General features: G+C 53.7%; 10 protein-coding genes across 10 annotated transcripts; 4 read left to right on the forward strand and 6 right to left on the reverse strand.

Annotated features, from left to right (window-relative positions):
• Positions 1-91: 91 nt before the first annotated feature.
• On the reverse strand, positions 92-2,591 carry BZA05DRAFT_332029 (uncharacterized protein; the record flags this gene model as incomplete). Its single annotated transcript, XM_051480619.1, has 9 exons — positions 92-332; positions 387-982; positions 1,038-1,519; positions 1,578-1,720; positions 1,778-1,851; positions 1,906-2,074; positions 2,150-2,249; positions 2,347-2,361; positions 2,447-2,591. 9 exons carry the CDS (start codon positions 2,589-2,591, stop codon positions 92-94), a joined length of 1,965 nt encoding a protein of 654 aa, XP_051342867.1.
• Positions 2,592-5,737: 3,146 nt separating this feature from the next.
• Positions 5,738-7,178, forward strand: BZA05DRAFT_161372 (PrpF protein). The gene has a single exon (XM_051479089.1). The coding sequence runs from the start codon at positions 5,968-5,970 to the stop codon at positions 7,147-7,149; it is 1,182 nt and encodes a 393-aa protein (XP_051342868.1). The 5' UTR covers positions 5,738-5,967; the 3' UTR covers positions 7,150-7,178.
• A 687-nt stretch (positions 7,179-7,865) lies between these two features.
• On the forward strand, positions 7,866-9,258 carry BZA05DRAFT_386527 (uncharacterized protein). Its single transcript, XM_051482496.1, has 2 exons — positions 7,866-8,293; positions 8,347-9,258. Exon 2 carries the CDS (start codon positions 8,468-8,470, stop codon positions 8,906-8,908), a length of 441 nt encoding a protein of 146 aa, XP_051342869.1. The 5' UTR covers positions 7,866-8,293; positions 8,347-8,467; the 3' UTR covers positions 8,909-9,258.
• Positions 9,259-9,635: 377 nt separating this feature from the next.
• On the reverse strand, positions 9,636-11,072 carry BZA05DRAFT_460019 (Gtr1/RagA G protein conserved region-domain-containing protein; the record flags this gene model as incomplete). Its single annotated transcript, XM_051487655.1, has 4 exons — positions 9,636-10,108; positions 10,161-10,253; positions 10,372-10,950; positions 11,011-11,072. 4 exons carry the CDS (start codon positions 11,070-11,072, stop codon positions 9,979-9,981), a joined length of 864 nt encoding a protein of 287 aa, XP_051342870.1. The 3' UTR covers positions 9,636-9,978.
• Positions 11,073-14,886: 3,814 nt separating this feature from the next.
• BZA05DRAFT_386538 (Mis12 domain-containing protein) lies at positions 14,887-16,090 on the forward strand. The gene is made up of 2 exons (XM_051482497.1): positions 14,887-15,313; positions 15,364-16,090. Exons 1-2 carry the CDS (start codon positions 14,924-14,926, stop codon positions 16,000-16,002), a joined length of 1,029 nt encoding a protein of 342 aa, XP_051342871.1. The 5' UTR covers positions 14,887-14,923; the 3' UTR covers positions 16,003-16,090.
• Positions 16,091-16,209: 119 nt separating this feature from the next.
• BZA05DRAFT_428599 (uncharacterized protein) lies at positions 16,210-17,551 on the forward strand. The gene is made up of 2 exons (XM_051486099.1): positions 16,210-16,643; positions 16,699-17,551. The coding sequence occupies exons 1-2, from the start codon at positions 16,386-16,388 to the stop codon at positions 17,257-17,259; spliced, it is 819 nt and encodes a 272-aa protein (XP_051342872.1). The 5' UTR covers positions 16,210-16,385; the 3' UTR covers positions 17,260-17,551.
• Positions 17,552-17,592: 41 nt separating this feature from the next.
• On the reverse strand, positions 17,593-18,418 carry BZA05DRAFT_386541 (putative 40S ribosomal protein S20). The gene is made up of 4 exons (XM_051482498.1): positions 18,286-18,418; positions 18,135-18,192; positions 17,856-18,065; positions 17,593-17,785 (listed from the first exon to the last, which is right to left on the reverse strand). Exons 1-4 carry the CDS (start codon positions 18,286-18,288, stop codon positions 17,760-17,762), a joined length of 297 nt encoding a protein of 98 aa, XP_051342873.1. The 5' UTR covers positions 18,289-18,418; the 3' UTR covers positions 17,593-17,759.
• Positions 18,419-19,060: 642 nt separating this feature from the next.
• On the reverse strand, positions 19,061-19,459 carry BZA05DRAFT_332064 (uncharacterized protein; the record flags this gene model as incomplete). Its single annotated transcript, XM_051480624.1, has 1 exon — positions 19,061-19,459. The coding sequence occupies one exon, from the start codon at positions 19,457-19,459 to the stop codon at positions 19,061-19,063; it is 399 nt and encodes a 132-aa protein (XP_051342874.1).
• Positions 19,460-20,079: 620 nt separating this feature from the next.
• BZA05DRAFT_332053 (Metallo-dependent phosphatase-like protein) lies at positions 20,080-21,774 on the reverse strand (the record flags this gene model as incomplete). The annotated part of the gene is made up of 2 exons (XM_051480623.1): positions 20,080-21,068; positions 21,117-21,774. 2 exons carry the CDS (start codon positions 21,772-21,774, stop codon positions 20,080-20,082), a joined length of 1,647 nt encoding a protein of 548 aa, XP_051342875.1.
• A 173-nt stretch (positions 21,775-21,947) lies between these two features.
• On the reverse strand, positions 21,948-23,079 carry BZA05DRAFT_386544 (uncharacterized protein). Its single transcript, XM_051482499.1, has 2 exons — positions 23,018-23,079; positions 21,948-22,903 (listed from the first exon to the last, which is right to left on the reverse strand). Exons 1-2 carry the CDS (start codon positions 23,021-23,023, stop codon positions 22,298-22,300), a joined length of 612 nt encoding a protein of 203 aa, XP_051342876.1. The 5' UTR covers positions 23,024-23,079; the 3' UTR covers positions 21,948-22,297.
• Between the last annotated feature and the right edge of the window lie 60 nt (positions 23,080-23,139).

Below are 23,139 nucleotides of genomic sequence, written 5' to 3' on the forward strand. Positions count from 1 at the left end.
ATCGTCATAATACACATCACCAACAAAACCGATCGTTCGCTCGTTCGCTTGCTTGCATGCCTGCCTGCCTGCCTACCTACCTACCGTCCCATCAGAACAGCTGATTCTCCACATCCCTCACGTCCCCGGCGTTCATCCGTCTGTGCCTGTGTCCACGCAGCTCTTCCTTCTGCTTCCGCGTCAACTTCTCCCAAGCCGAGCGCTTGATCACCACCTCGCCAATCAGATTTCCCTCTTCGCGGATGACCACCCAGTCGCCTGTTCCATGTTCCGCGGAAGCAATTCGTGTTCCTCGGCCGCCTCCGCCGACTATTAGATTGCCCGGACGGTAACTATTTGCCGCGTTATCAGTGAGTGAACTTTGCGAACAGGAGTGGGGGACATACGAAGGATTCGCCTCCATCCGCTTGAGCGCGCTGATATGGATCTTGGCATTATCCGGCATATCTCTGACTTCTCCGCGAGGGAGCGGCCAGATGATCGCCTTCCAGCTGCCATCTGGCTGCAGGTCCATCCGTCGGAAGGGTAGCCACTCCATCATGTTCCACCCCAGCACACCGATGTGGTCGACGCCATGGCCAAAGCACAAGCAATCGTGTATCTTCCCACGTGTGTACGACCGCTCCAGAAACTCTTTCGGCGGGTACCGCGGCGCCTCCACCTGCCGGTGGCGTCGTCGCATCCAGTGCCGGAGTGGGTGGTGCAGAGGATGGGCTTCTGCTTCTGCCGCGTGAAGATCCGGAGGAGGATAGTTGTCTAATTCTTTTGGAAATTCTTCGGTGGGTGACGTGCCGGTTACTTCGATGGCGGGGGGCCGCCGAGCTCCAGCAGCACCGTTGGATGAATGCTGGGGCTGGGTTTGAACTAGCGATTCACACGATTCCGTTGGGCTATCGTCGTCCTCGTATTCCTCGATCCAACAATTATGTTCCTTCATCCGCTCCTTGTCGAATATAACACCCGCTTTTCTCGCTTCTCGCACCTATGCTTGACTATCAGCATCATTCCCAAAGCGATATCGTCGTCTGAATACTGACCATCCACACTAACGGACCGTGGCTCAGAGGCTCTTCGTCTGCTGGCAAGTCCCATCCACCACCAATATCTGCATGTGCTCCCGGGAACCACACTTCCTCGACGTCCTGGCCGAGTTCTTCGTCGTCGTCCGAATCGCTCTCTTGGTCCAAGATGAGATTGAAAGACGTCATACTTTCCGCCGGACTCTCGCCTGCAAACATGGCGTTGGATCCAGTCTGTAGTTGCTGTCCGTATATCGGGTGTCCATTCGCATTGCCGTTTCTCGGACCGCCGTTCGGGGACTGAGCCCTGTTGACAGAGCTCGATGACCTGGCAGTGAACTTGGCCTTCTTCTTCTTATTCTTCTTTTTGCCTTTCTTCTCTTCCTTCCAGCTCCGCTGTCGTGCTATCGAATCAAGGTCTACCTTGTTGACGAGGTCCTGGCGGAACTTGGCTCTGCGCTCGTCAATGCCGACTGCATGTCGAATCACTCGGGCGGTGCCTGTCAAGCATCGTCAGCACAATTCCAGTTTTGGTGAAAGCATGAAGAGCGGGCTTACTCCTGGCAGTGTACGGAAACCCAGAGGAGCGCTTCAACCATGCGTGCTCGAACCGGGGAACCGAGTTTACGGTGTCGAACAGCCCCAAGAATCGTACTCGACGGGCTGGCCGAGCAAAAGTTTCGCGGAATGCACGCATGTAACTACATGAAGGATTAGCGTCAGTAGGTTTCTCGCTATCTGCGCTCATATCCACTTACTCGTAAAGTGCCTTATGCTTGGAGTTATCATTCCGTTGTTTCCAGTTCGAAAACGTCTTCCATGCGAATAGGACCTACGGGGACTTGTCTCAACATTCCGCCCACCAACTCGGATAGGATAGTCCAACCATCTCTTCATTCCCTGGCGCCACAATTCCCACGTGATCAATCATCTCGGCCAAAAATCTCGCAGTGTATGCGCCCCGCGAGAATCCGAACATATAGATGTCGTCGCCGGGAGAATAGAACCGCATCAAAAACTTGTAACCTCCAATGACATGCTGGTCAAACGATGTTCTGTAACGAAAACGCGCTCGTCAGCACCCATGTTCAGCTACTCCCCCACCCCGCAGGTCGCGAGTAATAAAGTACCCAACAGCGGCGTCCATGGCCTTATTAACCCACGACTTGAAACGCGCGCCCACATGCACACGCGACAACCCTCCATTGGTGATGTAAGTTCCTATTCCCGCTGTTGAGGTTGTCAGCGCCAATACTCCGGAAGGGTTGGACGAGACTAGTCTCGGCGTCTAGTACGCGCTCCGCGAGTACTCCGGAATGGAACGTACGTTGATAATAATGGACTAGACGCCGACGCCCGCACTGTTAGCCACCACCTCCTGAACAGAGAGATCGCGAAGGCAAGGTTGGAGGGAATTGAATCGTTACATTGATTCCCTTCGCTGCGGTCCAACATGCGGAAAACCTTCAGGATGTTGGTGTCGCCAGAGTTTCCCTTGAACTTATTTCCCGTCCCGTCGAAGCAAAGAATCAACTTCTTGCGTGGCTGGTCCACTTGGATGTTGCTAATCATATTGGCAGTCTGGCTTCCCTGACGGGGCGCAACATTGGGACGTGCATTCCGTTGTTGTGGTGCCGGTGATGGAGAGAGCGAGTAGGTCAGGCGAGCACCCGGCGGAATTTGAATCTGCGGTGAAGCCGGCGGAGGCGGGGTAGCGTTGGGGTTTCCCTCCATTATAAGACGTAGAGGTATCGAACAAGATATGTCGAGAGCGTTGGCTGCCTAGTACTGGCTGAAGATGGATGTGAGAAGTCTCGTCCAGTCGAGGCTTCGAGATGTGTGAGGTGTGAAGCGTGATGAGGAGAGCGACTGACGAATGGAAGAGACAAGAGGAACCGGGGGAATCTGAGCATATGAGGGATGGGCTTTTATCAACTATCGGAAAGAAGGCGAGAAGGAGATGAGAAAGTTTTCGTTCCGCCGGCGCAACGCCAGATTGAGGGGGTAACTACGTGAGACGAACGAACGGCACAAGGGGAATGCCGCGGACCATGATGATGCAGAAGACTCTTAGTGCTGGGTCGCACGCAGTCTCTCGAGCTCCTACGCGGCTGACTGGTTGTGGCCGACCATTTTTTCCGTGTATACCCATTCCCCAACCGGCCTACTATGTCTTGGAGATGTCTTAAAGGTCTCCATGGTGGGTGACGTTTAGGTTCTGCAGCAGCAACCACTGGTGACTGGCACAGGAACGGGAGGCTAAAGATCGCCGGAGCAGCAAGGCACTACTGCATATTTCAGCTCGAGGGGTGTCATTGCTTCATCGCAAAGTCCGATTGATAGCAAGCCCCCAGCCGAAACATCGCGAATCGAGCTCCGCGCTTGTCCATGAGTGCTGATATATTGCACAACCACACCTCCTTCTGGATGCGGGTTGATTTTCGGCGAGGTCTCTGGTCTTGGGAAACGCGGGATCAGTGTCGGACTGGGGATGGGTGAGCGTGGAGTGTCGAGTGTCGAGTGTGAATAGTGATATCGATATCAATTGGTGGAGTGGGGCCGTATGCAGAGTGCAAGCGCAATACCACTCGGCTCTAGTGGGGGAGGTGGTTCTCACGCTTACCGTTTCCGTTTCGTCCTTGGCGTCCGCTTGAAGACGCCGCACCCGATGATTCGCCAATAGTTCTCGCGAATCTCCTGCACACATCCGAACCTAATCGAATTCTGCGTAACATCTCCATGGCCCCGAGACCAGTCCTCCAGCCCGCGGCGATCCACAACCGATCAGGGCAACTCCTCCAAAGATCGCGCCCCCACTTTGGCAGTAAATCCGGCGTAGGCAAAGATGCTAGGTATGTAGGGACCTCGCTTCCGAGTGTCCTCGCCGCTATGCCTACTCACCTAGTACTTACTTGGTTAACTGCTACATAGGTAACTACTCGGGTGGTTGATATCTAACCATCATATGCCTATCTGCCGGCAGAATGCTGTCCCGCCCAACCGCTCTCATCGGAACTCCTTCAGGTCGTGGGCTCTGTCGGTCGCTGTTTGCCGGTTTCTTCATCGCGCGGCTGCACATGGACCAACGCTTGCGCAGGTTGACGATGCCGTGCAAGAGGGTGGAAGCTGGGCCTGAGACATCTCCGACTCAGAACACGAGCTTGCCGTATTACCGGCCTGTGGGGGTTACATGATGGTTATCCACCAGCGCGGTTTGCTTGATCCAGATTAGAAGGTCCAACGGCGACGGACAGCATTGATATTCGTCTGAGGGAGATCTTCGGTCCTGGCCAAACCGGTTTGGGGATGCGACACAAACGCCGGAGGTATGCACTCAAGGCATATTACCTATCCTGCTCGCGGATTCCGCATCATCGGCCGGATACAAAAATCTTTTCCGGCCTGCATGCCGTAGGTACGTACACCAACGCAATGTCCAATCATCATCAATCCTGCCCTCAGTGGATTACACATGCCTACTCAATCCTGGGGCACACCTTTCTAATACATGCGGCATGCACATTGCCATCTCTTTGCCAATCGCTCTGCCCCATGCGCAATCAAAGTTCTTTCTTCCCTCGACGATGAATGTCCACTCGCTGCTTAAGGTTTGCTGCGCCTCCACTCCCGCTCATTAGATGGATGTGTACGGTGTACCTATCATGGCCACGGATGGACGGATGGACGGATGGACGGCGGATGGTACATGCCCTTCCATGCCGCACGTGTTTCCGGTGACGTATAGTTCTATTCTCCATGATCTTTCCCGTGCCACGTTTAACCTCATTTTGAGGTCACGATGCTTCAAACCTGTCATAAATGCCATATCGTGTCTTACGGCAGTGCTGGTACAGGGCTATGCATGGAGCTCAGGTAGAGTGAAGTCAAACTGTCAAAGACACGAGCAAAGCACCGTATTCTCCAGAGCTTTCCTCTAAAAGCAACTGGTTCCCGAGATGTCCTTCCTACGGTGCCTATCCTACTCACGCTCATCAGGGCCCTACCGTCACCACCAGTGGCAGTGCATATGCGCGAGGGCATCCGCTCTTTTCCCTGCGCAGCTTACATTGGGCTTGGTGAATTCTTTCCGACTCGGGGAAGGAAAGCCCACCGACTGCTGACACCGATGTGTGGGCAAGACAATCTCTTGGCAAGATTTCCAACGCCGTCTTCAAAAGCTCACGCCCGTACCACTCGATAGATAAACGCATGGATGATTGGGTAGCTACTGACCTCCTACCCTACGGTACCCTTGTGCGGCCCATCCCGTTTTTTAGGCTCCCAGCTCCGCTCACAAAAAGCTTGAAGATAAACCTGATCCAGCCACCCGGTGGCGATTGCTCTACCCACAGATTTGGGGGTTTCGAGATTTATCTGGATCCTGGGAGTCGGATGGACCCCTTGCATGGCGAACCGAACCGTGAGATGTTCATAGTACACATATGTAGCACATTTCCCGTCACCCACGCACTCTAGGTTCATGAGCATGAGGTCAATTGATGGTTGTCGTACATAGAGACAGACGAACTACTCGTGGTTTCGCATTCGGTCATTGACGTCATCGTCTGTTCTGCTCTTTGCTGTTACGTGAGTGTGTATATACCAGTATCTACGTGGTTTCTGATGACCTCGACACGGAAAGCCCGTGTGTACTCGACACTGCCCGCACCGGATCCCTTCGGCATCAAAGATGAAACGCATGCGTACCGAGCATACCGAGCACTCACGCAGAAGACGGCTTGCCGCTCCGCATCCCCCCGCCATGGACAGGGGTCCTAGATAGTGCTGGGCAATCTAGAGAGCTCGGCCCACTCCCCGAGCTCCTCACCGCACTCCACCATGAAACCCCCGACCACACGAGACATCCTCCACACGCGCAGCATCACCCGGCCGGATCTTACCCGCCTATCCACGATCTCGCCCTAGGCTGACCACGTAACCCGTATCGATGCCCGCCTTCGCCGCCCGCCACATCCCGCGTCTCGCCCGCGCCTTCACCACGCTCAATCCGCTGCCGGCCACGTTCATCCGCGGCGGCACCTCGAAGGGTATATTCATCGACGCGAAGCACCTCCCCCCGTCGCGCGATGAGTGGGGCCCGATCTTCCAGGGAATTATGGGTTCCCCGGACCCGTTCGGGCGGCAGCTCAACGGGATGGGCGGGGGGATCAGCTCGCTCTCCAAGATCTGCGTGGTCGGCTGTTCGACCGCGAAGCCCGAGACGGCCACCGGCGACTACGACATCGCATACACGTTCGTCCAGGTCGGCATCCGCGACGGCATCCTCGACTTCTCTGGCAACTGCGGGAACCTTACCGCCGCCATTGGCATCTTCGCGCTGGACGAGAAGCTCTGCCGCATCCCGAGCTTGGAGATGATCCCTGGAGAGACGGATCTTGGTCGCAGGAAGGCGACGCTGAACCTGCTCAATACCAACACTGGGAAGATCGTCTGCACGCAGTTCCCTGTCGAAAGGAGCACGGGATTGGCCATGCTGAACGAATCCGAGATCGCCATCGCCGGTGTTGCTGGAAAGGGCTCCCGCGTCGTCCTCGAGTTTCTAGACCCTGCTGGAGCGAAGACGGGGAAGCTGCTGCCGACGGGTCGACCTCGCGACGAGGTTGTGCTCACGTCAGGACAGAAAGTGGTAGTGTCCTGTGTCGACGCCACCAACCCCACCGTCTTCGTCGCGGCAACGCACATCTTCCCCTCTCTCGACGACTTCTTCGCCGTTTCCTGGCCAGACGCCGTCTTCCCAACGCTGGAGGAGATCCGACAAGCGGCCGCGGTGAAGATGGGCCTCGACCCGACCACGCAGGCACAGCCAAAGATCTGCCTTGTTGCTCCGCCGAGCGGAACCCTGGATTTCTGCCACATCGCTGCGAAGGCACTAAGTATGGGCGCACTGCATAAGGCGATTCCGTCCACCGTGGCGCTCTGTCTGGCGGCGGCGGCGTGCGTGCAAGGCAGCGTGATCCACGAGCTCGTCGGTGATGGGAACGGAGACGTGGGTGTCGAGATTCCCGGAGGAGTTGTCGGGCTGAAGGCGAGGTTTGAGGGCGAGCGGGTGACAAGCGTCGCCATCGAGCGCACGGCGAGGAAGTTGATGCGTGGTGAGGTTTATTGGTGAGAGATACGGACGGAGGTGCTTACCTATTGTACATACGTCTTTTTGCGGGAGTTGTGGATTAACTGATATTGTTTTTTGCTTTGCACGTTTGTGCGGAAACTATGATGTAACCGTTTACTCGTCCATCTATACCTAACTCAATAAGAGATGGGCACGCACGGCCCGGAATATACTGGCTCCAAGGTCTATTGTGCCCGGGGCTGCTTTCGGAGAGTCTTCGCAGGATTAAGATTCCTTCATCACCAAGCCGGATACCGGTACCCTTTGTATCGTGAGTTTCCATGAAGCTTGCTTCTCACGGCGGCGGCAACGGTAACGGCAGCAACCCATCCTTCTCACGTACCGTATCTACTCGATCATTGTAACCGGCGCGCTAAGAGGTCAGAATAAACTTACCGAGTAGCAATGAAAAGGGTGCAAAGTGGCAATATCAGTTTGCCACTGCCAGAGCTCTCGCTCAAAACTCTCTCTTAGTATCTACAGATGTCGAGCGGGAAAAATGAATTGATACAGGTGGGAAGGGATGGGCGATTCCATAGTGTAATACTACACGTCTCCAGAGTTTAGCAGGCCCAGAAACAGCAGTTTTGTTGTTTCCGAGTGGATGCACAAAGCATCACCCGTGCCAAGACCGTGGCCAAAGTTCCTGATTTCTAACAAAACAGCTGCTTTTTCAGCACTGAAGTTGCGAAAACATTTGCCACAAAGACCCTTCCGTCCACCGAATTTTCATTGCCACTCGGCAAGTTTATTCTGACCTCTTAGCGCGCCGGTTACAATGATCGAGTAGATACAGTATCAACGAAGTGCTAATATACCCATACACCTCACTATATCATCTCTCGGCAGCAAGTATCACCGCCGATGGGCAAACGGCACTGGTACACTCCATCCCATCCCACCCCAATAGCAACCACTCGGCATGGTACGCTGAGCTGAACAAAGTATGTACAATTCCGAGATCCCGAGCCTATGTACCAACCTGCGCAAGGGGCCTGTGATGATCATTGATTAGGCTTTTAGATCTGGTCTGTTCGCGTGCGCCCTCCCAACCAGCCCTCCCGCGGCTTCACACCACTCGTCGCACACACCTGTTACATACCTCGGTCCACTCGCCAGAGTAGAGTACATCTGGTCACAGCTCGTGAGTCTTCACTGCCTATTCTAGTTGACACTTATCTTATGGCTATAATATAGGTAACTTCGAACTCTCCCTCGAGCCCGCACTCCCACTTCATCTCTACTACCCCTCTCTCGCAGACCGCAGAGTCCTCCAGGCTCCAACTGTTCAGCTTCGAACGGTCGAACTTACAACCTCATGTATAATACGGTATATACACATGAGGTTGTGCACGTCTTCGGCGCTGTATCCCTCGTTACCGCAGCGGCACTTGGATACAACGAGCCAACAACGAGCCACGAATGGACCACCGACGAACCACCAACAAGCCGAAGGGAAAGAACCATCGAGCGTGATTTGGGTACCTTCCCAGCTAGCCAGGCCGCTTTCTGTTCCTTTTCTTTTCTTTTCTTTGCAAAGTTAGGTATATCAGTTCTGTGGGAGCGGGGGGAACCGAGTAACAAGTGTGATGCAGCCGTCGGAGCGAGAAGTCGACCACGCCTGTGTGCACATGGACCGAAGACAATGCGTGTGAAATACATCTACGGACCTACGGTACACACGATGCGATACCTACGTCGTCTCGCAGGCTTTACATGCGCGGAATCTGCCCCACCATGTCTGGTCCCTGGTCCTTAATCCTTCCAGTAGTTCGTGGGGCACAGCTCGTCGTGCTCTGCTGGGGACTGCGCAGAAGAGCCAGGTCGTAATAACTCTCACGTGTCCACAGCGGAACCCCAGGCTACAGCATGTATCGAGTAGCAGAGGGGTGCGGCGATTATGGTGGCGGCCGTGACTCGTGACTCGTGAGTGCCCACACATACAGAGAATATCGCAGTCGCCGTACCCTACTATCCTACTATAGCAGGTGCGACATACCATGATATCACTGATCACTGATCAACAGTGCTGCTGCTACTACTACTTCTGATAGTTTCCGGATCCCGCATCTCGTGGTAGCCAGAGATACCTAGCTCTAAAAAGTCAAGTGCGAGCACAGATGTATCATATATCACTCGAGCAATTCCAAAGTACATACCTGAACGCTACACATCTTCCCCAGTATAGTAGACATCTTCACAGAAACGCTGGATTCTCTGGAAGAAACGACGTGCCTTAGGTACCTTGCCTCGTCCCCAGTAGTTCGAGTGAAGAACTGTCCAGACGGATAATGAATGTGATTTACGGAGGATTATCTACCTATCAGGCACCCCCACCCCCACAACCAATCTAGACCTGATAAACCACCTGGCGCTTCGGCGGCCCTCCACGGCCCATTAAGAGTACGGTTATCACTACGCCGTGCACCCGCAGCGATAAGCGCCAATCGAAGCTCAAGCTCGAGCTCAAGCCCCAGGTATACTACCGCACCTAGTCAGGTACATGGGGCAAACATCGTGCAGACACCTCAGCTTCTCAGGCGGATTCATTCATTCAACATCCAATCTATATTTCCGACTTCAAGCATGTAGGTCTAGGTAGACTATCTAGAAACATCTCAAGATCGCAAGCCATTACAAGCCCATTAAACCCTCCCTACGATCCTGTTCCAAGTTCCAACCTCAAAGAATTTATCATCGCATAAAACCGAATAAAAAACCAAACCAACATCGAACGAACGAACGAGAGTAACGAAGGTATAAGGATATAACGCCCCCAAGCGCCCATGTTTCGACGACAACGACGACAGCCACGACACTTTCTTCTATCTATCTGACACCTGTCCCGCCAAGCTCGAAAACCTTTTGCAGCGCCGTCTGGAATATCTGCACGTTGTAATCGACCAGTCCCTGCTTTTCGATGCCCTCCTTGCGCATGAGACAGATCAATGCGAGGAATCTGTGTAACGGCGATCAGTAACACGCACCAACAAACGCATGAGAGAACATACTTGTTGATTTCCCGCAGGTACAAGACCATTCCGTTCTGCAGTCTGATCACACTGCTGACTTCGGGAATTTGCTCTTCCGTCTCGTCTAGGACCCTGCCGGGCGAGACCGGCGGCGATATTTGGCCATGTCCGTCATGGCCCGTCTTGCGGTCGTAACTGCATGCACTGCTGATCAGGAACCTGGGCATTTCTAGAACGCAAGACCACGTACCCATAAATTTCCGAGACGTCAACTATGACGTCGATGAAATCGCTGCATATCTCATAGCTCTGCACGTCGACTGGGCTAGAATCCGTAGCGATGTAGATCTTGCTGAGAACATCGAAAAGGAACGCCTTCTCGATGCCCGAGTTACTGCACAGGACGTTGAGCAAGTTCTCAAGTGTGCCCAATTGCGGCAGGAGCTTCTGGATGACTTTCGAAAACGCTTCGAATATGCTGTGGTCGTAGATGCTGGTGAGGTGGTACGAGATCTGGACGTTATCGTAACCACCATCCTCTAGCTCGTCTTGGGTCCTCTGCATGATATCCCGTTGCGTGTCCAGTTTGTATTCGTCCGACAAGCCGTCAACCTTGTGGATGAACACCTCGATGTTGACCATAGGATATGACCTCTGTAGCGCAATAATGGTGGAATGCAAACGGGATAGAGGGTCCAGAATCTCATCCTGCGCATCAATGACCCAGATTAAAGCTCCAAGCTCGCCAAAGATGTTGTCGAAGTCGAACGTGTCGTCCAGAGGGTTAAGCTGGCCGGGGAAGTCCCATACTTGAAAATCCATGAACGAGCTGTGGACATATCTGTCAGCGCATGGACGGGGGTGGATTTCGAGGCTCTCGGGGACGAACCTGATAGGGTCCTTCTGAATGCGGGTAGTGGACTCCAAAAACAGCGTTTCTGTAGGCGGCATCTTGTGGAATACCACAGAGCTGATCGAAGACTTGCCACTCCTATGTGCAGAAAGTTAGTATCAGCGCTTTCGAGAAAGAGTGCACCTGCGAAGCCATACCTTCTCTGACCCATCAACAGAAGCCTGGGCTTCCTATTCGTCCCTGATGGAGGAATACCTCCTGCATACGGTCCCGTGCTAGAGGTTGGACTCTGCATTCTCTTGCGACGTCTGGCAAATTCTGCTGTATCAATGTATCGGGCCTCGACACTGGAAGCTGGTGAGAGTTCCTGTTCGTCCGGTTCCTGTAGGAATCGTTCTAGTGAGTAAGAGCTTCTTCTCTCAAACTTGGGATGTGACGGCGGCCGTGCGGTCGCCGACGAATCCCCATCAGTGTCATCGATGAATCTCGTGTTTTTCCATGACATGCTTGGAAATCGCAATTCGCAAAAGCACAGTTAAGTGTTCAATGTGAGAGAATGAAGGAAATGGGAAAGGCTCGCAAGGTCCGTGAGAGGTAGAGGGAAGAAAGGGGAAATTGGTAGGGGCGAGTCTGATGGTATAAAGAGCAGCAAGTCCGCGAGCAGGGTACAGTTGAAAACAAGGAAAGACTGTCTATCTAGCAACAGTTGCTTCTCCCATGGTCCCAGCGCAGGTCCGCGGAAAGGTCCTTTCAGAGCAGCGGCGCCCCAGTCTCCGGGAGGCAAGGGAGCGCGGTGTTGTCGTGAGATGGTAGCCGTTGTTGTGGTGTGGGGTGTATGTCTGTATTTGTATGGGCTGCGAAATATCCTCGCGAGTCGTGGAGTCTTTAGAGCGAAGATCGTTGACGGTCCTTCTGCTCCTCCGGCAGCGGAATTGCGATGAGATTGGAAGTCCTTTGTGTTCCTTTCTGTCTTCCTTCCTTCCTTCTATGTTCCTCCGGCTGACATGCGTGTTGGGCGGTATGTTGGTTGTTTCAATGCCTGGGCAAACAAAGGGAGCCACCGCCCGCTAGGAGAGGGTTGCTTTTCGTTCGTACCCAGGTCCACGGTATGGGATTGAGGCCGGAGGCTAGGGATGTAGTAGGCGACTTCCCAAACGCGTCCGTGCGCGGGGCAGGTATAAAATTTGTTGGTGGATGCAGCGGGCTGGTAGGTTGAGGTGGTGGTGGTTGCGGTGGGGGCTGCCGTCCAGGGAAGGAGAAACTTTTATGCAGATAGACAGTCTAACCTTAGGGTATCCAGGGAAAGGTTACGCATGATAGTTGATGAAGAGCGATTGGAGCAGGCGGGACTGGACTCAAGGACTCGGAGACCAGAAGATGACATGAGAAAAAATGAGACGAACGGCCGGCGTGAATAAGTATGCCATATGGCTGTTGCGGCGGCAGCGAAGACGAGGGGCCAGGGCCTGAGGGAAAAGAAGGGAAGAGAAGGGCGTGAAGAAAAAAAATCGAGGAAAAAAAACAAAGACAAGCCTCTCGGAAAACTTAGGGAATGGACCGGAGGGAATTGAGGATGAAGAGATGGTGGGTGGCGGGGCTGAGGTCGTACCGTTTGTAGTCTTATGTCTCTCTCCACCTAGGTCTCGGTATGTATTGACTTTGCCTCTATGTAGATCTGTGTGTGTGTATGTGCGAAGATAATGTTTGAAGGTACCTTGACAATAATTCAACATCCGAAGCTCGGTCTCGGTGCCGGGAATCTTACTGTTTCCTGCTGGTTCTCCTGCTGTTTCTTTCTTACCCCACCAACTTCCTCGGTGCAAGAAAACCTGGTCTGTATCAGCTTCCTTTCGGAGGGTCAGAGTCAGAGCCAGAAAGTGCAGCTGTATAGGAAGAGACACCCATCATCGCATCAATCAACCGTTCATTGGGCGGACTACTCACTTTTCTGCAGATGAATGCGTTGCACTCTTTGCTTTGCTGCTGTTTGGTGCTTTGTTCGATAAGCAGCGCCGTATCTGCAGCTTCTTGCCTGCTGCCTACTTTGACTGTGCGCCTGCCTGACTTTGATCTTGAAGCTTGGATTGGTCGATAGTGGTTAACGTGCGCAGCGGGGGTGCTTTGCTTGCTTGCAACAGATTCTGTGCGGACGATGTGGGGGAGGAGGAGTGGGCGGAGGAGCTTGCTTGTTTGCTTTCCCAGTAGTCGATCGGTTGTAGGCGAGGCGTGACGAGAAAGGATCACACGACGGCGTGCCTTTTTCGAAGCTGTCTGTCTCTGCTCTGTCCGGCGCTGAAAATACCGCACCCTATTACCCACAACCTTGGTTTTTCCCGGCAGTCAGGATCAGCCAATTACCCCGTCCGTCTGGTCGTCTTTGCTTATTTGCTTTTTGGAGAGTAGGGACGGAACGTCACAACCGCAGGCTCGAAACTAGCGGGTATAGCTGGGCTGACGGGCTTTTCGTTGCTGGACCTGGTTGATATATCAAGGTGGATGCTTGGTGTTTGGAGGAGGGTGTAGGAGCTGTGGGTGAGCGGTGAGTGGTAGATTGGTCGGTAGCGGCAAAGGAGGAGGGAGGTTTCGAGTTTCCAGGCAATCAGCGGACTTGGGAGTGCTGATTCACAGCTAGCAGACCGGGGCGGTAGTTAACAGCGATGGGACGGATGGATGAATAGGTCCGACGCGACCAGAGCGATTGATGGGATGTCGCGTTTACTTGTTCGTGGATTCGGAGGAGGCGGATTGGCTGGGCTCGTCGGGGTGGAGTCGAGATGGTTGGTGGTTGGTGGAATAGTTAAGGATTGTTCTTCTCTGGACTGACGTTGGAAAAGGGAGAGAAAGACGTCTTGGTGGCACGGGTACACAGACAGAGTCATAACTCCATTCGCCTTTCTTTCGCAATTGACCTCTCCGTCTCCATGACGAGGACGCGACAACCCGGCAACCAACCAGCAGCCAACCAGCAGCCAAAGGAGCCGCACGAACTAATACCTAGTACAGTACCAGTAACTTTATCCATAATCATCATCATCCCATCAACCCACGGACAAACGGCCACAAACCCCACACCCATCGGCCATCACTGAGCCGAACGACTGCACCTAGCACTCTCGGAGCAAACAAGGCAAACACCAAACAAGTGAGATGGGCCATTGCAGAGACATATATGTGCTAACTGCCGAGCCGTCATCATCAGCAGATGTGTTTCATCTCGGAACTTTTCGCGCCATGAAGCCGGTGGATGAGCATGGAAGAATGGAAGCTCCGAGACGACGCAGGCACACAGGCGATACCCCTCAGAAGGAAAGTCTTGAATGCATACAGCCAGACTTATTCCTCGCACCAGAGGCAAGGGTTCATTCCCGATTCCCGATGCTTCTTCCCGTCCAGAGATGACGTTTCTCAGCACTCGAGCTTATTGCTCGGCTGTGGGAAGCATCTGGACTCCGCAGATCATCCGTCACATTCAGAGTTCCCGATGTTTATGGGATCTGCGGGAAATGTCTGGAGCGGCTGTCAGCCGCTGGCGAAGCACTTTACTTCACATAGCCGCGCCGTGCATCCGCGGCACCGAGGCCGATCGAGCAGACATTTCGTATATGCATCTGCTCGTGAGCAAAGTTTCGTTTGTGAAACCGTAGCTCTTCATCATAAGCGTACGATTTCTTGTCTGTATGATACATATAGCCACAATACCCTACACAGTTTCCAAAGGCAGACAAGGCGAGACGTCAGCTTGATTGAGCTAGATAGAGTAGAGTGAATCGAGATGATATTCTTGTGGAGACATCACCAGAATTCAACTGATTCTTTTCCGGCTGCAGCTGTGTTGGTGCTTTTTCTATCACGTGATGGCCAGGTAACTTCCTGCGCAGTCCGCAAGGAAACGCGTCTCCACCATTCCCTCAGCACCAGCACCCCGCCAACCCACCCGACCGCAGACACAATGGCCTTCCCTCCCACCGCATCCTCCAACGCTTTGCTAAGCGAACACTTTGGCTACACGCCGCTCACGCTTGTCGACGATGTCATCAACAGTGTCAACGAGCTCGTCTTCGGCGCGGTGATGTCCGTCGAAAACGCCCTGTTCAAGATGAAGCCTGAAAGTCTGGGCTTCAAGACGGCCCCGGGAATGATCCGTGATGTGGACGATAACGGGAAGCTCATGCTTACGGAAGAGGAGATGGGGGAACTCCAAAATGGACTGCATCAGCTAGAGACCCTGTGGACGGATGCTGTGGATAAAGCGTTCGATAAGTGGGAGATCTACGCTATGAGGAACATCATGGTCGTGGATCCGGATCTGGTTCCGTGGGTGCAATTGGCGCATCACAAGGTGGGGTTGCGTGTCTATGGGGGTTGGGGACTCGTGCTGACCAGGAGAAGGGAATCGACTTCACCGTGCAACCTTCACCCGAGAACGCCGAAGACAAAGACAAAGCCAAGGTTCCTGAACCCACCGCAATGGACATTGACACGGACACGGACGTCCCCTCCGCAACCGACGCCCACCCAGTTCCGCGCGAGCGCCTCCAACTCCGTCAACTCCGACAGAGCAACCTGGCCTCGTACGCTTTCAACCTCAAGCTGCACGCCGAAAAAGCTGAGAACGAGCGGCTTATCGCGCAGTTGCGCACTCTCGTCGCATCTACGAACCCCTCGTACACCGGCGAGCCAACGCCATTCTCCCTAATCGCCGGTGCACAGGGGACGAAAGATGCGGCGACGTTTGTGGCGTCGCAGTTCAGCGGGATTAAGAGTCTTGTTGCGGATGTGACTCCGAAGTGGGATGAGATGCAGCGGGGGTTGCAGAAGGAGCCAGACGTGGCTCTGGGTCCTGAGGCTGAGAGGAGGAAGTATATCGAGGTTATGACTAGGAAACATTTGGAGGTTATCCCCGGGTTGAGGTTGAATGCGCAGGGTGAGGTCGTCGGCGGGGATTATAATTACAACGATAGGAAGGATTCCGAGGAGGTACAGAGACTCGAGGAGATTGCGGGGAAAGTCACGAAAGGCGGGCGGTGATTGCAGGAATTTGCTTTCGTTTGGGCGGCGTCTTTGGCGTTTTTTACTCGATTGGTTATATATCATAATGCCACAATTGTTATTCTACAATACCATGATGGCAATGTGATGAATTCCAGTCCTACCATATATATATCTGTGTGACCGGATGAAGTCTGCGGGGCTCCGTTCCATCGATCGGCGAGCCTTCCCGGATCCCGAATTGGTGGGACGCGACAGTCAGGGATCAGTGTTAGTTCCACCATGACGGGCCGTGAAATCTATCTCTCCGGTGCACAAGCCAGAACAGCGTATGAAACACGCAACGGTGTCCCTCTCACCCTCCACACCACACTACGCCCACCACCTCACCACCGCCGACAACACAATCAAACAAACCAAATATGTCCGACGGCGTCCCCCGCAACCGCAAACCGCCTCTCCCACCCGCCTCCCCAGGGTCTAAAAAGTCCTCCAAGAAAAGTGCCGACGACGACGACGAGTCCCTGCCACGAACCATCAGCTTCGTCGACCTCCTGCGCGTGCTCTCGGGGCTCCTCGTCCTCAGCTGCGTCTTCAGCTGGCTAATAACCGATGGCTCCTCACTGACGTGGAACTACCGGCCCCGCATCAGCCGCTGGCGCACTCTGAAATCCATCTTCGTACGTCTCTCCCGCCGCCCTCTCCGCGCCGGAGGAGGCCGCTAACAACCCCTAGCAACCCTCCGTTCTCCTGACCGAGCACGAGCTGAGTGCGTACACGGGCGCGGACGCCGGGCAGCCAATCTACGTCGCCGTCAACGGCTCCGTCTTCGACGTCTCCGCGAACCCCGGCATGTACGGCCCCGGCGGCGGGTACAGCTTCTTCGCGGGGCGGGACGCGGCGCGCGCGTTCGTGTCTGGGTGCTTCGATACGGATCTGACGCACGACCTGCGCGGGCTCGAGGAGATGTATATCACCGGCACGGCTCGTGTGGAGGATGATGCCGAGGCGGCGGAGATCGAGACGCTGGTCACCGAGGGGAGGCAGGAGACCCAGGGCCGCGTTAGGTGGTTGAGAAAGAGGCGCGAGAAGAGGCGCCAGGAGGCGCTGCTGAAGGTCAAGAAGCAGATTGATCATTGGGATAATTTCTTTAGGTTCCATGATAAGTACTTTTATGTCGGCCAGGTGTTGCATGAGAGTTTAGAGGACATGCCGGTGAGGGAGCTCTGCAAGAAGCAGGGGAAGGGGAAGAGGGGTGGCAAGGCGGGCAAAGCGCCTTCGGGTGGGAGTAGGTAGGCGTGGTAGAGTGTACGATGTTGTATGCGTCTGTCTCTTTGTCTCTCTGTCTATTTATAAGTGCAAGTGGGAAGATAGTTTTGTTTATTTACTACGTACGTCAGTGGACTCAAGCGGGCATTGAGTGGAAGTGTATCAAGAACCGTGCTGAGATATTCGTATTCATGTCTACTCAGCAGGCGCACGGTAGGATACCGTATCTAAAACCAACGCAGCACTTGAGGTATGACAGCGAGCATCGAGTCTATCGAGAGATTGCGCAGATATAAGGACGAATGAATGATAGTAGAGCGTCATGAAGTCTGTTATAGAGCACGCGTTTTGAAACAGATGGTGGACTTGGAACGTGAATTCGTTATTTTGTTTTGATTCGCATTCCCAGTATGCACAAAGAAGAAGACCCTCAACACCCAAAGCAAAAGGCACGAAGAGAAATTTTGTATTTTCCCCTCCACCCAAAAGAAAGAACAAAACACGAGTTAACGTCCTATCTTTTCCTTCTACTCGGCAGCGGCGACAGCTCTCGCTAAAGACACGCATATCCGTCAGCAATCTCCCTTTGTGGTGGCTGTTGAATTCGTGGTGGCAAAACGTACTGTAGATGGAAAGCTTAGAGTGTCCAACAATCTTCTTGATGACACCCCTCTCCTCGAGGTCGGCGAGCGCCTTGCGGGCGAGCGATCCGTTGATCTTCAGTCTGTCGACGAGAACAGCGGTGGTGATCAGACGGTAGGTGAGGACGTCCTTGTTAAGACGCTCCTGGACAAGCTTGTCCATGATGACGGCATGCTGGGCCTTGTCCTTGACTATAGTCGCGCGTCGATATCAGCGTCGCAATTCGCAAGATCGTGGGCGTGCGGTGGGGCAGTTCATACCCTTTCCCTTGGACCACTTCTTCTTCTGCTTCTTTCCTCCTTGAGCTGCGGCGGGGGCCTATCGTCGAATCCAAATCAGCCCACTATCCTTCTTCCTCTTTTCCCCTTCGATTCCCAAGTGCCGCCCTCCGGAGGTATCGCGAAAACGTACCATGATTGCTGTAGCTTGTTGTTTGAAACGGCGTGGCGGCTGGCGTTCAAGGTGGGGAGGTTCGTTCCGTCGTCGTCAGTCGTCGTATCTCGAAATCCGTGTGTGTTGCGGCGACAAGCTCAGCTGCGATTTGTGTGCGATCGCTAGTGTGACTTTGGTGCGATGTGTGCGAAACGCCAAGAGCCCACAGGGCTCGAAGCCCTCAACTGCAGCAGCTTGAAAAATGCATAGATTAAAGGCTTGCAAGCTCAAAGAGTATATTCAGTGGCTATTGAGAAGGTAACCGAGAGAGATAATGGTTTTTCATGCAGATTGAATTTCGACTCCGAAATGAAAGAAGCGAGTGATAAGCTCGAGACCAGTCTATCAATACAGTGTTCACGAAGGCAGTAGCCCGCAACATGGACCCCGCAGCAGAGTATGCTTGTCTTTTCCGTAGCCCAAGATCATAAAGTTTTTTTTTGTTTAATCATCATTGCATTCGTCCTTACTAGATCATGGCAGTTACAACTCAGTTCCATCCCACTGTCCTGCCCGCAACCAAACAGCGCGACATGTGTACCCCATTGCCTTCCGCCCGGTCCATTGCCCAAGGTCATGGAGCGATAAAGCAAAAGTAACATGCCAATAACAGATCAAGTGACATCCTAAACACCGTGCAGCATAAATTACCAAAATTCATTCATAGCATCATACAATTGGTATCCCACACACATCACGGAGCAGACAAAAACCCAGCAAAACTCCGCACAGATATAGCACCAGCACCGCACATCTATGCCATCATATCTTCGTCCTCTATCGCCCTAGCCGCACCGACAACCTCTTCAACAGCTTGTTCAAACGCAGCCCTACTCTCCTCCAGTATCGCCGTAAACTCCTTCATAGCCTTCCTCTGCTCCTCAATCTCCCTCATCATCACGTCATTCCTCCTCCTAGTCTCCGCCAACTTCTCCTCCTCCCTCTCCACCGCCATCCTAAGCACGGGCCTAAGATGCGCCTCGACGACATCCCTGGGCGGCAACAGCGACGGGGTGACTGGGACCGCGCCCTCAGGCGCGGCCCTCCTCCTCTCGATCGCCTCAGCCATCAACTCATCGAGCGCATTGAGGCTCTGCACGACCTTGCGCCGGTGGAAGATGAGGTCCAACTCCGACGGCCCGCGGGTAACCATGTGTGTGGTCATGGCCGTGTGTAGCATTTCGAGCTTGCGCGGATTCGCGCTCGCGAGCTTCGGAAAACAGCTGCTGAAGTTCACAACGGTTATCGGCGACATGCTTTTGCTGAGCGCGCGGTTGTAGGCGGCGCGTAGCGCTGAGGCTCGTGCGCCTTCGATCAGAGGGACGTCGGGAGACTGCTCGTCGTCTTCTTCTGGTTGTTGCTCATCTTGCGGTTGCTCAGCTTGCGGTTGCTCGTCTTGTGGTTGCTCGTTTTGCGTTTGCTCGTCTTGCGGAGGTTGGGTTGCCTCTTCTTGCAGGGGTTGCGGCTCTGAGGGGGTTGCGTCGGCCAGCGGAAGTTCTGCCATTTCAAAGTGGTGTTGGTCGTGGAGTGCTGGGCGCGTGGGGAGACGCGACGAGACGTCGGTATTTCATGGGAGATGGTATGTGCACGTGATTTCATAGGAAGTCACTCCGTTTTGGTAAAATACAAACGAGTGATAATCATCACGTCTCTAAAGAAAAATGGCAAAATAGATCCCAAGAACAGATATCGTAATACAATTCAACAGCAAATAACGCCTTCAGCATTAACAAAACCAATGTCCCAGGAAAAAAATAAAACAAGACTTCGCATTTACGCTGCCGGTGGCGGTACCACCACCTTTCCGCCCTCGACAATGGTCTGAAGATCCACCTTCCCTTTATCATCCCACTCCACCCTCTTCCACGTCTTGACTGTAGCCACGGTCGCATCAATTTCGAACAATCTGACACGACGGATGTAGTCGTTATATCCACCATACCCACCGAACCCGCTTCCTCCCGCGTAGCAGAGCCACATCTTGTCTAAGAGGCAGTAGTCGTTCGCATGATCGTGACCAGCAGAGACGACAGTGACTCCCGCGGCGACCATAGCATCCTGGAAGCCAGAGTTGTGACTGGGAGATGTTGGGTTCTCGCGACGCTCACCGACCATTGGAACACCGGCCAAACGGTACTCCGGCAGTGGAATGTGAATGAACGCCATGTTCATATGGATGTACGAGTATTTGTTATGCGACTCCTTTAAGCTCTCAGCTGTATTTTTGAACCAGTCGATCTGGTAGTCCTTGATCCAGTCGTAACCATCAACGTTTGGGTCAGGACTGTAGGAGTGAGAATCGAGGAACCACAGGGTCAGCGCTTGGTGCTCAGCGCGGTTGTGGGCGACGACTTCGACTCGGTAGTTGCCCGCGCCGCCCTCATGCACGAGACGGCCTTTTCTGTCTTTGACTAGAGGACCCATTTCCGGGCCGACTTCGGACAACGAGTAGGGGAGCGATGCGGTCATTTTCATGATCTGCTCACGCGTCAAGAAGGATTCGTCGTCGTGGTTTCCGAGGATGGTGGCGAAGGGGATCTTTCGCGAGATAAACGGTTCAGCAAATTTGTAAAGCGCGGTTTGGACATCTGGAGCTGTGTCGCCATTGATCTGGTCGCCGGTGAGCACCGCGATGTCGGGTTTCTCGTCGTCGAGGATCTTGCGGAGGAAGTCGAGAGTTCGGGGGTCGGCCTCGCAGTTCTTTGCAGTCTCCGGTGGGGCTGCATCGCGACACTTTCCAACGCCAGTCGAAAGGTGAAGGTCTGTCCAATCAGTCCGCCATCATCAACCAGCAAGGGAAGGAGGATTACCAGCAACTTGAATGATCTTGAGCTTGTGGTTCTTCGGCATCATGACCTGCGGTTTCTTGACCTCTACTTTCTGTCCCCTCCTCACCGTCAATCTCGGCGTTTCGCCAACGCTCATTGACCCCTCCTTCAGCTGCCAGCCCTCCCGCACCTCCACTGCGTCGGGACCAAACAGCACCTCCACCGCGGTGATGGCAACTTCGCTCAGCTTCGCCTGTCGCTTGATCCATAGACCTCCCGGTCTTGCTTCCCAGGCTGTTTCCTTATCTCCCGCGCCCTCCGAAGGTTCTGGCTGCTTTCTACTAAGCCGCACGTCCAATACAACCTTCTCCCCAGATGCGGGCGTAAACTCGGTCTCCTTCTTGCGCTTGAAGTGAAGGAAGCCCTTCTGCAACCACGAGCCGCCAAGAAAAAGGTCCTTCGGAATCTTGGTCCATCCGTCGTCGGCGCTCAACTCGCAATTAGACCACGGCGAGCATTGGAGGTAATCGATGTCGGTTATGATGGTGCCGTCATGATGTTCGGGAAGGAGGTAGTGCACCCCCGTATGGACCTTTTGCGGCAACACGCGAAAACGAGATTCCAGAACGAAGAGAAGACCAGCAAGAAGGAACGAGAGAAGCGTTACTTTGATTATCGTGCGCACTATTCGTCGCGCCATGATGGGTGGTAGGGCGTTGTGGGGTCACCGCAGGAAGTAGGGTGATGTGGTGGTGGTGGCGGTGTAGAGAGGTGAGCTGAAGGTAGCGAAACAATGGTGGCATATCCGTGGTCGTGACAATGCTGGCTCTACGTGCATGTGACAAGGATCAGATGATACAAGTATTGATTTCCGTTCAAAGGAACTGAATTTTACAGTAAAAGCACAACCGGGTGCTTGACTATTGTACATACAAAGTTACAGTCATCATCATCATAATCATCGACAGGAAGGACGTAAGGAAGTACAGATAAGAAAGCAAACGGAAACGCAAAAACAACAAAAGCAAGCACCGATCTTCCCGCTGATCCAAAACCCATCCATCGCCATAACCCCAGTGTAAACAAAATCGAAGTAAACAAACCGTTTGAATACGCCCGTAGTCATACCATCATGTGTATCTTAATCACCCCATCTTCATTATCGCCTCCACCTTACTCTTGATCTTCTCCAAGTCGGCCTCACTTTCGGTGCGAGAAGAACCCTATTTCTCCCCATCATCCTCATCATCCGCCGACTTTCCGGCAAGGAGATCCACAAATTCGCGGTACCTGAACACATCTCCGCCTCCACCACCACGCTTCAGCCCCTTCCTTCTCGTGAACCCCTTGAGCGCGCGGTCCACATCCTCAGAACTCATCCTCTCGCCCATCCCGGTCAACGCGCTCCTCAGCTCTTCCACGTCAACCATCCCATCATCGTTCTCATCGAACGCCTCAAACGCGGCCATTAGGTCTCCCACAGGCGAGAGAAGACTCAGGTGCTGCGAAAGATGTGTAAGGTACGAAGCGAGATTGAAAGGCGACGGCGCGGAGGAGAGGTGTTGTGATACGGCAGCCGGAGACGCGTCTAGTCCGAGAGACGCGAGCATAGCTCCAAGGTCTTCCGGCGAGATCACACCGTCACCATCTTTGTCCAGCAGCGTGAAGGATTCTTTGAGTTGGCTGATTTGGACCGCGGAGAGCTGGTTAAGAGCTCCGCTGGCGCTGCGCCGGAGCGATCGAGGTGTTCCGGAGGGGTGCGCTGCGGGGGAGAGGTAGGACGAGAGGGGCGAGGGTTTCGAGGTACGCGTGTGTGTTGACTGTAATGACTGAACGGTGTTATTGTTAGTTTGACCATATGCCAATGTGAATGGTGGGGGAACCGTTGTGAAGAGTTGGGTAACATGCAAAGGTAGAGTACTTTACATGGAGCTTGTACTTACCATCATGATGCAATTGGCCGGCTTTTGTTTTCTTTCTAAAGAGATGTCGCGACAAGGAAAGGAGTGGATGATGAAGAGAAGCGCGCGAAGGAAGGTAGGGGTGGGTGGTGGTGGCTATTAGT

Source organism: Tricharina praecox, assembly GCF_024521635.1.
Source record: "Tricharina praecox strain CBS 144465 chromosome Unknown BZA05scaffold_3, whole genome shotgun sequence".
Taxonomy (NCBI): Eukaryota; Fungi; Ascomycota; class Pezizomycetes; order Pezizales; family Pyronemataceae; genus Tricharina; species Tricharina praecox.

Excerpts from the sequence above, each read along its gene's own strand:
- BZA05DRAFT_161372 (XM_051479089.1), top strand. The coding sequence starts at position 5,968 with ATGCCCGCCTTCGCCGCCCGCCACATCCCGCGTCTCGCCCGCGCCTTC.
- BZA05DRAFT_386527 (XM_051482496.1), top strand. The coding sequence starts at position 8,468 with ATGTATAATACGGTATATACACATGAGGTTGTGCACGTCTTCGGCGCT.
- BZA05DRAFT_386538 (XM_051482497.1), top strand. The coding sequence starts at position 14,924 with ATGGCCTTCCCTCCCACCGCATCCTCCAACGCTTTGCTAAGCGAACAC. Across the intron at positions 15,314-15,363 it reads TGCAATTGGCGCATCACAAG|GGAATCGACTTCACCGTGCA; the intron begins GTGGGGTTGCGT and ends GACCAGGAGAAG.
- BZA05DRAFT_428599 (XM_051486099.1), top strand. The coding sequence starts at position 16,386 with ATGTCCGACGGCGTCCCCCGCAACCGCAAACCGCCTCTCCCACCCGCC. Across the intron at positions 16,644-16,698 it reads GCACTCTGAAATCCATCTTC|CAACCCTCCGTTCTCCTGAC; the intron begins GTACGTCTCTCC and ends AACAACCCCTAG.
- BZA05DRAFT_386541 (XM_051482498.1), bottom strand. Across the intron at positions 18,066-18,134 it reads GAAGTGGTCCAAGGGAAAGG|TCAAGGACAAGGCCCAGCAT; the intron begins GTATGAACTGCC and ends GCGCGACTATAG. Across the intron at positions 17,786-17,855 it reads CTCTAAGCTTTCCATCTACA|CGAGAGCTGTCGCCGCTGCC; the intron begins GTACGTTTTGCC and ends GCGTGTCTTTAG.